At 40.7% G+C, this 10,875-nt stretch overlaps 1 protein-coding gene across 1 annotated transcript in view; it reads right to left on the reverse strand.

Annotated features, from left to right (window-relative positions):
• The window catches only part of LOC107690244 (septin-9-like), a 64,467-nt gene extending 53,798 nt beyond the window's left edge, over positions 1–10,669 (reverse strand). The window contains exons 1-2 of the mRNA XM_016488501.1: positions 10,282–10,669; positions 1,366–2,667 (exon numbers count right to left, since the gene is read on the reverse strand). Of these exons, the coding sequence (XP_016343987.1) occupies positions 1,366–2,667; positions 10,282–10,336 (1,357 nt within the window). The 5' untranslated portion in view covers positions 10,337–10,669. The remainder of the gene's footprint in view (positions 1–1,365; positions 2,668–10,281) is intronic.
• Positions 10,670–10,875: the final 206 nt, after the last annotated feature.

Genomic DNA, 10,875 nt, shown 5'->3' on the forward strand with positions numbered 1-10,875 from the left:
TTAGGGCTTTACCATAGTTCCACAGAGGTGTAGCCCACCATTTTTATGTCATTAATGTTAGCAACCAACATTTATAGAAACCTAACCCCATCCTCATCATTACTATTACTGATTCAAGATTTAGGACTATTACGTTTTCTGTTTGCTCATATTGATTCTTTCAACAGTCTTTTATCTTTCTGTTGTCTCACGGTGTCTCAAATACATGTTTTTCAAAAAGACAAATGCTGAAGTTGGAATACATACTACTCTTACCATTTCTGCCATACAAATATATAGAAGAAATAGTTAGAACAGTATGGTAGTACTCTATTTACAATTTAGTCATGTTATAGCAAGAAACACAGTTTTTAGAAAAAAACCAAACAAAGGCAGATTAAATTGATTTCCAGTTAATTTATTCTATTTTACAAGTACATCTGACTGGAAACCATGCTGTTCATGGAAATTTACAATTTATTTCTATGGGATATTCTGTAAATTTTAGTTAGCCCCAGTAACAAACGAGGGTAGAGCTTAGTGTTACCCTTATGATGAAGTCACGTTGGATCTGCTAAATGAATAAATGTAAAAGTAAATGTACTTCAAAGATTAATGTCCTGACTCAAAAGATATTTGACACCAGAGCGTGACAATACTTGATGACCATGGTGCTGACTATGAACTTTCCCCCCTATATATTCTTTCCGCCCTGATGCCTTTGATATCACTAAGCTTCAGTTCTGAATTCATTATAGCCAATTGCTATGTAAAGCCATACATAAGAACATAATTATGGTGCCAAGAGTCCAAACCCTGTCTGGATTGCACTAATCCCAATGGTAAGTAAATTAGGCGTCTCTGGATTGGGTGAGATCATGGTAGCAGAGATTGACACACCTGAGAAATTTAACTGTATAAGGGGCTGATTCTGTTGCCTCTGGCAGTGTTCGACTCAGCTATGTCTGCCAGGGATTACTTTACTGGGTAGGCAGTGATGACAGGCTCCCCTGAACTGTTATCACTGTTTGCACTCAGCTATTTGTTGATATGCCAGGAATTCATATTTTTGTGTCTTTTTTTTCTCTCCCATCACCCTTTTTTTTCTACAGTACGTCAGTGAGGTGCAGAAAGACAGCTGTGATGACAGCAGCACTTCAAATAAAGTGCTGCCTTTAGACCCACACAGTTCTGTTTACTCAACTAATTGTATTCATTGCGAAGGGCATACCTCCCATTTTAAGTGCACGCTCAATAGAAAATCTTTTTCCGACATGAAGCGTAACCACCGGTAGCATTGACCCAGTTCTTTTGGTTAACTTTAATAACCCAAGTTATTAGCTATTAAGACTCTGAAACTGGAATATTAAGGACACTACATCTTACCTTCTGATCTCTTGAGCTCCTTACGTTGTATTGCTGGTGAGTCTTTTTTGATGCCATTGCTCAGGGGGATGACCAGACTTGGCTCAGACACTGGCACCTTAGTCTCCACTTTGGAGAAAGAGGCGATTCGCTGTAATATGGAATCCACACTCTCTTTGGCATGGACATCGTCCTGATCGATATCATTGCTGATCTCCATCCATCCTGACAGGGAAGGTGAAGCAGGGGCCACCTGGACCACTTGGGGCTTAGAGACCACATTGAACTGTGGAGTCTGGGCTGGAGACAGAGGCACTGGAGATTCGCTGATGTTGGGTACTGGGATAGCTCCAGGAGGGGTGATGGGCTCTTTCTTTTCAATGATGTTGTTGTTGTTGTGGGCCATGGGTAGGTCTGCGCTGTCCAGGCTGCTGATGGATGCAGAGGGACTTGCTGAGACAGTGGGACTGTTGGATAGCGTGTGGAATCTTGGAGGTGGTTTAGGTGCTCCTGAGGATTCCGTCTGAGACTTGAAAACCAAGTTATCAAGGTCAAGAGGGAACTTGTTGAGGCGAACCGGATCTTTAGGCCTAGGTGGCTGGCTGTTGATAGAGGAGTCTCTTGCAAAGGAACTGCTGTTCTGGATGTTATGGGGATTCCACTGCAGACCTGTATTGGTGAATCGTGATCCAGGCGAAATCACTCGTCTCATTCCTACAGTCTCCATCTGGAGGTCCAAAGAAGGCATGGAGCCATGGCTAATACTCATGGGTTCAGTTGAAATGACCAGAGGACCCTCCAGCTCTGAATGGAACATGTTTCCATGTGAGGAGAACTTCTTCAGGGCAGGGCTGCCTAAACGTTGGGCTTTGAATTCCCCAACACCAACAGGACTCTGGGGAGGGCTTGTGTAGGAGCAGAGTTTTGAAGAGGCCTGGTACTCCAGGCTGGAAGAGGAGCTATGGAGACTGTCGTTGTCACTTCCTGGCCCGGAAGACGAAGTGAAGCCGATGGGGTTGAATTTGTTTTGAAAAGAGGCAGCTCGGTTGATCCCAGTATTGGCATTGATAGTGGGTTTTCCCATTGTCCCTCGGTTGAAGGAGAGACTGGAAACCATCCTATTTCTCATAACGGGGCTCTGGGCAGGACTGCAGCTGATACTAATCCTGGAGCGATAAGGAGGAGACACTTGGTTCCCTGGACTCCTCACATCATTTGTCTTGTTGAGGATAGCACTCGGGCTGATGGGAGATGTGACAGAAGATGTAGAGGAGAATGTGGGAATCTCGTTCACATCATCAATATCAAAGGACCTCTTCAGAGCTGTATAAAGAAACAAGACACAAACTTGATTAATTTTCAATGTCAGAAGACACTCTTGAAGGCTTAATGAATAATAAAAGACATATCCTAAAATGCGGTCAGTTAAATTGAACTTAATAACCAAAGGGCAAATTTCAGTTCCAGAAACACTAGGCTATAATTTTTCAGGTAATACATTTCTAAATTGGATGATAATACTGATAATACATCAAAGATGTAGACTTCTTTCATGATATAAATCATAAATCAGCTAAGACAGTAATTTCCTGTTTTTGATTTAAAGAGGCACTAAAACCTTAAAAGGATACACTTCACGGTGAGGGCAGCCTGGAGCCCTCTCTGAATGGACGCCTGTCAGACAGATTTTGAAGGGCCAAGCCATAATTACAATGGTGTCTGAGCAATCTTGCTTTGAGGGTGATATAACAACTGTGAACAGATATGCTTTATTCAAGCACCCAGGTTGTGTTTCGTAAGTCTTTAAGAGATTAGGACTAAGGTAGATGAAAATATCTGCACATAGTACAAACACCAGTTAATGATCTTTCATACAAAAGAGTCGATATTTCAGCAGTATTGAGATAATTATAAATATACTGATACTAGATAAATGAACAAACAAACAAAAGCATTATATAGTTAATTCGAGATGTACATTTGCATTGTTTTTGCTCCTCATGTAAATGTTTTTCTTTAAGTTATATTTAGATTTTTTTTTAACAGAAAACAAGACAAAGCACACTGATTATAAATTATGAAAGCAGAGAATTTAAAATACCAGACGAATCAAAATCCACACAGACTGTGAAGTAAAAATTTTCCATGTCACCCCTACATCAACTTTAAAAGCATAATGACATTTGTTGTCAATTAAAAACATGTGCTAACGAAATGTGGAAACAGTCTCTCGTGGGGCTGAACGGTAAGTCTACACCTGGAGCATGTAAATTGTGGTGACACTGTATAATCCCCTCATTCTCAGAAGCAGCAACACAAAGCCGAAGGCAAACAGTGCTTTCCGACCTTTTCCCTTTGTGAGAGGCAGTGGCTTTTCCTCCAGCACAAAGGACCAATTCAAAGACACAGTGTCAGGGGCTGAAGGCTTGGATTACAACAGCCCTTCACCGTGACTGAGAATTCCAGTGGCGAACAGTACAAATGTCCTAACAGCTCTGTGGCAGACCCAATTAGAAGTGGCAGCTTGAGCATTTCACATAGACACCATTGCGCCATATGATGACAATTGGATCTGTCTAGGATGTGATGCCATGAGGTGCTTGCGGTTGCAGACTACCACGGCTCACATGCCATCAGGCACCATGATAGAACGTCAGAGGTTTTCAACCCTCTTCAGGTGCTGCCTTGTGTAAACAAGCAGATATCAGTGTGAAGTTATCATAGCATCTCGCCCAGCAGCACTGATTTTATCTTCGCCCGGCAGGGGGCAGGGCTGGAGCCAGGGCCACCTGTCTTCCCATAGGGTATGCTACCAATTAGAGTCACGAAGACTACAGGCATTAAATGAAATCACATTTCACGCAGGAACAGCCCCCTCTTTTACAGTGAGGAGACCACAGACCCTTTGTTTCAGCTCGCCCGACATCATCCGCACAGCTGTGAATGTTTAGGCCTAATCAAATTCCAGCAGCAAGACTGTCTGTGCATCGCGCTACAAGCAATGTCATTCTCTTTAGAGCCCCAGAAGGCATTTAATATGAGAAGAACGCCATCAGGGTGCCATTTGATTCAGTGGAGGAGAGGTTAAAGTTGCCGTGTGTACTCTCACAATGGCAATCAAAGTGATGGAGAAGTGCACTTTTGCAAAGAAGTACGCACCACTTTAGCTGACTACAGTTTCGGAAAGCGAAAGAAAAGACACGAAGCGAGGGAGGGACAGCAAACCAAGTGGCAAAGTCTAACAGCTTTTTTTACAGTGCAGCACATGCAAGTGTAAACTTGTACTCCCCTTTGACTGAGATAAAAAGGGGCCGGTATCAGGTAATTACTGGCACCCTGTCAAATGCTCAGGAAATAATTACGCTGGCAGCCGAGCGCATCATCTCTGTGCTGTTCAATATTCTTTCTCACAGCTTTGCTGCAGTTTAATCCTCTCTGTTAACACATGGAGCAGCACAATGCCTGCACAATCTGATAAAAGAGAGGAACCTGAGAAGCTCCTTCTTTGCCCTGCTCTCTTTTTTCCTCACGACTGAGTCTCGAGACTGTTTGCAGTGTGTTATGGTTCTTTGGGAAATGGGATAGAAGTCAATGCCTCCTGTGAGAATTATATGCTTCCTGTCAAATACTTTGTTGACATTCTTTCATTAAGGACATTTTGGGTCCTTTTGTAATTTCCTGTTAATAACCAGGTTCAGTGCAGCTTGGGACTGTTTGACCCTTGGAGAAAAAGTTGATGCATTCAATGGCTACATAAACACAGATTCCCATTGGTTTCTGAAATAAGATCAAAAGAAATAGTTCAACCAAAAATGAAAGTTATCGTTCCAAACTTGTATTTCTTTCCTTTGTGAAACACACAAGAACATTTCAACAGTTTTTTTCCATACAATAAAAGTCAGTAAGGTTCAAAACATCATTGCTCCCCATTGACATACAGTGCAACACTGAGACTTTTTGATCGTTTTCTACTGAAGAAATGTCAGGTTTGAAACGACGAGGCTGAATAAATGATGACAGAACTTTCATTTTTGGGTGAATGATCCCCTTTTAAATGTTGCCAGCCACAAATAACCAAAATACCTTGCACAGTGAATATATTTGTGACCCGTTCTAAAGGGAGCCACATGCAGAAGAATAAAAGATACATTTTCTCTGTACATTCCCATAGATTCAGGATCATGGAGTTCATGGTTTTACTACACTAGCTGCTATGTTACTTTGGACCTAAGGTTTATGATGAGGGGCTGCAAGGCAAACAGAGAAAGGCCTGGGGATGATTGCAGAGGGGGTCGTCAAAGAGACAGTTGGGGGAGGTCAAGGGGACGCCATACAGTCACTGATGGATGGATGACCTATCCATGACATTTCTGTTAAACACATATACAGATCATATGCTCAAAATCAGAAACATTTCCAGTGTAAATGTAGCTCCTCTCCTCATCTGATAGTCCTGAGAGGGAAAGTTTTAGAGCTGCAACTATAGGGAGAGTGAATCGTTGGCCAGGCGGATTGGGGGGGGCAAGTTTGGGCCTGTTGTGGTTTTCCATCCCCCACCATCACATTCCTCACAGGTATTCCTAGACGACCCCTTGAAACACCACCCAAAGCACATATCTCAGATGTTGCTCGGACCACCTCTGCTAAGGCACATCTGGAAGCTGAATTCCGAGCTGCCATTTGCAGCATTGCAGTGATGCGTATAGGGCGCTGCATTCACACCCCCGGGGGCAATGAAAAACTTTCACACAGTTACAGATACTCTCTATTACACCTTTTTAGCCTTTTGAGTTGAATTTAGCTCCTCCATCATCGTGATCCAGTATAACTGCATGCGCTATTCAACACCAGTGTGCTTTCATTACCATTTCAGATTTGGCATCTAATGTTCCAAATGGAAATGAAGATTAAAACAAGCGTTAAAAAAAAAGCAACTCATGGCTGATAATGGCATTTGATGGGCTTCAGTCCACATATACTCAGTATGTGGTATCAACTGTCAAGTAATTACATAGAAACATGCCTGAGCCACTTTGTGTTCTCCAGGATTTCTGTGTCTTTCTAAATGTAACTTGGAAGCTTTTTGAAGAATCTGATATTAGAGAAACATTTTAGAACCTACCTTTCCTAAACAATAATCAAAGAGTAAACAAAGGTTGAATGAAGCTTGACCTTCATGTAGACACTTCGGTTTCGGGTGGACCTGTTTTTTGGAATGATAATCAAACTGAGGCTGAGCAGAGATAGAAATAATCCATAAACTTACTATTTAATACTAACCTTCCCTCGCCTCCATAAACTACCATTTACACCCCAATACTTTAGAAAGATTAAGTTATAATTAGTGTTTTGTAAGACTGCCACATGGCAAATTTGGAAGGTATAAATATTTGAGATAGAGACAAGAAAAAAAGAGGCAATTTACTGTAATTGCCCCAATCTAGCTCAACCATGAATTAAATATCTGTGATTGACATAACAAAATGCAACATCAGAAAGCTGTGCTACTATCTACAATCAACATAAATAAATAAACAAACAAACATTTAAAATAAATAAATAAATACATTTTTTAAAAGTACAATAAAAAATACCATACAAAATATATCCACACTATGAATTCTGTATATTAAAGATAAAATAAATTCAAAATATATAAATTAACAAAACAAAACTAAAATGAAACGAATATAAAATTAAGCATGTATTATTTACCCAAATATTTTGTCTAATAACTGGGTAACACATGTTACGACACTAAATAGTGTGAGTTTGAAAAACCACAAATTGGACAACTATTTTGTGAAACAGTATTTGCTGAAACAGAAAAAAAAACAGATAACATCAGATGGTCAAGCGATGAGTCTTTCGTTAAATGGCACATTTCTAGAGTTCAAGGTCTAAAGTTTCTAAAGTTCAAGGTCAATTTGTGTGTCATGTTTAGGGAGCAAAATTCATAACTTAACTTGGCAGTCTATTTTTTTTTTCTTCCCAGTAGTGTTCATACACTCATATTTAGACAAAGTACATAGATATTTCATACAGACCTTCGAGCTTAGCCTCCCTTATCCCACAAGGCTTTACCAGGGGCCCTATATCTCCTCAATCTTTATTCTATGACTCCCATAATGCTGTGAGGAATGCACTGTATAGGCTGAAAAGGCAATGAAAACCATCATCCTTTGTTTTAATGTAGATTTTAGTGAATCATTACCACGAATCAAGAACATATAGACCCTGGATCTGCTTGATCAAAAATGTAGCCTCAAGATATATATGCCGTCTCTAATGGGCCAGTCTCAAATTACACAACAGGAAGGTTGAGGCTGGTTCTTTTGAACATATTTTGCCTTTCCCACATTTCCACACATTCACATTTACAGGAAATGCATCCGTCGTCACCCTCTGAACAGCCATCTCCATGCATCACAAGTTCATGCCTACAATTAAACTTCTACTGATAAGACATGGATGACTGCTTTTCACGGTCACTCGACCACAAACGGCCATATAAAAGAACCAAGGATCTCACTATACGTCCCACAACATTCCAAGAGGCGTTTTCCTCAGAATGAACAGCGGTTCTGTCTATCTTCACTCAAGCACATGGAGGCACACTGATCTCTTGTTCGGAAATGACCTTATTGGCTGGTTTGAGGTGAAGCTGAAAGAATTTAATGTCTCTCTTGTGGCATCTTCAACTAGGAATCACATGGCCTGGGTATGAATCTGAGAAAACTGTAGTGGCCAACACTAAGAACACTACGTCTTTCAACACATACATACTCAAAGTGATATGGACGGCGATGATACCATCTTCTAGTTAAATTCAATTTCGCCTTGTCTCAAGTCATAATACCTTTTAAGAGCTTAATAAAAGTTAGCTATAACTGACAGAAATCAAGGCATGTCAAGTGATTTTGTTTAACGCATTGGCAAAATGCTGAGCACTGTGCTGTTTCAGCTCTAGAAGGAACACACCCAGTGAACATGTTTGTTTACTGCTTAGCAAAAGACCCCTCAATCTTCCCTGTCATCATGTGTAATTGCCACAGTCTCCTTAAGAATGAGTTTTGGCTGAAGCATCTACCAGACAAACCGCTTCACAGCATTACCAAGGCAGCAAAAGCGCTTCCTCAGACAGTATTTAGCTGACAACTGTTTCCACGTAGCACGCAGATATAATAATAGATGGTGCTTTATTCTGAGTGCTTGAACTAATTTGTTTTTCCTCTTCACATCAGCACCTGTCTAAACACTGAGAGAAACTATTGTTCTCCTGTCCCCGCTGTGTCCGTCCATGACGGATCTATTGGAAAGGGTGCCTCTCTTCCTCAGAAATGTGTCAGATTCAATAGTGGCTTCACTCAAGCACATGGAGGCACACTGATCTCTTGTTCGGAAATGACCTTATTGGCTGGTTTGAGGTGAAGCTGAAAGAATTTAATGTCTCTCTTGTGGCATCTTCAACTAGGAATCACATGGCCTGGGTATGAATCTGAGAAAACTGTAGTGGCCAACACTAAGAACACTACGTCTTTCAACACATACATACTCAAAGTGATATGGACGGCGATGATACCATCTTCTAGTTAAATTCAATTTCGCCTTGTCTCAAGTCATAATACCTTTTAAGAGCTTAATAAAAGTTAGCTATAACTGACAGAAATCAAGGCATGTCAAGTGATTTTGTTTAACGCATTGGCAAAATGCTGAGCACTGTGCTGTTTCAGCTCTAGAAGGAACACACCCAGTGAACATGTTTGTTTACTGCTTAGCAAAAGACCCCTCAATCTTCCCTGTCATCATGTGTAATTGCCACAGTCTCCTTAAGAATGAGTTTTGGCTGAAGCATCTACCAGACAAACCGCTTCACAGCATTACCAAGGCAGCAAAAGCGCTTCCTCAGACAGTATTTAGCTGACAACTGTTTCCACGTAGCACGCAGATATAATAATAGATGGTGCTTTATTCTGAGTGCTTGAACTAATTTGTTTTTCCTCTTCACATCAGCACCTGTCTAAACACTGAGAGAAACTATTGTTCTCCTGTCCCCGCTGTGTCCGTCCATGACGGATCTATTGGAAAGGGTGCCTCTCTTCCTCAGAAATGTGTGTCAGATTCAATAGTGGACACGGCTGTGGTGAGGGTTGTGAAGATGGTTCTTGACGCTCTGCAGTGTAAAGAAACGAAGGTTTGGGAGCATGCTAAGATAATTACAGCAGCACACCAGTGGAACTTTCACTACATAAACTTGTACAACTTTTGGAAGTTCTTCAGAACAGACAGACAGACAGACAGACAGACAGACAGATAGATAGATAGATAGATAGATAGATAGAATATACTGTACACTAGAGGCATGTTTGCACTAGTAAATTTAAGTTTTAAAGCTGCATCTAGTTTCGTAGTAATACCAAAAGTACACTTAAATTAGGCCATGTTGTTTTATGAAAATATATTTTGCATACATAAATTATACACTTAATAGGATCACTTAAACATGCCCTATGACCTAACACTGAAGACTAACCAACCCAGTCAAATCAGTCTTGCCTCTAGTCATCCATGTGCTTAGGGTCTGTATGGACAATGGATATCTACACTTTACATCTAAGTCTTCACAAAGTACATTACAATAAAGCATCAAACAAACATTCATAGACGTCCATAATAAAAAAAATTGCATGCCAAAATAGACTGAAAGAGACTTTTAAAAAAGTTTTAAAAAGAGAAAAGAAAATCTACATCCTAATTATTATTAATTTATCGACGTACATATATCTGCATTTTTATTATTCTACATACACATGGCGAAAAGTGTTAAGAAAGGTTTTTTCAAGTTTTTAAACACTTAATCTGTAAATAATTATACTTGCAAAGTTTCTCATAGCTCCAAAAAATCACTTATTAAAATGAATGAACGCGCGCACTTACCCTCAAAATCAGACAATATCCCCTCCAGATGGTCATTGACTGAGATATCCGACATCCTGACTTCAGCCCAGGGAAAACTTCCAGCCTCAGTGGCACGCAATCACAAGAAATACACTTTGCGAAAACAGCACAAAACCTCTTAAAAAATTTCAAGTTTATCCGACGATTTTTGGGCTTATGATGCAACAAAAAAGTTGCGATTCTGGTGGGAGTCGTTTCTCATCTGAGAGCTCAGAGCAGAACGTCAGATTCAATAGACACCCAAAAGCAGACAACCCATCTGATAAACCTCCTCCTCCCTTTGAGTCCTGCCCCCTCACGAACAGAGTGGTGGGTAAAGTGACTCCCCACCCTGCGGCTACACCTGGAAAAGGCAAGTCTGTCCGCCTTCGTTTGCTATTTCTGTTTGTTTGTTTGTTTGTGTGTGGGGAACATGCGTAGGCTACCCCCCAAAGAGGAATACTCTTTGTCCTTATCTCATGAGAGATGAGGGAGGGATTGCGTCTAAGTGGATTTCTTGAGAAGCCGATTATTTATCAATGAAACACTTTGTATGCGGAGCAGCAGGGCTTTACGGTTTGTAATTGACTCATG

The sequence above is a fragment of the Sinocyclocheilus anshuiensis genome, unplaced genomic scaffold (genome assembly GCF_001515605.1).
Source record: "Sinocyclocheilus anshuiensis isolate Anshui unplaced genomic scaffold, SAMN03320099.WGS_v1.1 scaffold461, whole genome shotgun sequence".
NCBI lineage: Eukaryota > Metazoa > Chordata > Actinopteri > Cypriniformes > Cyprinidae > Sinocyclocheilus > Sinocyclocheilus anshuiensis.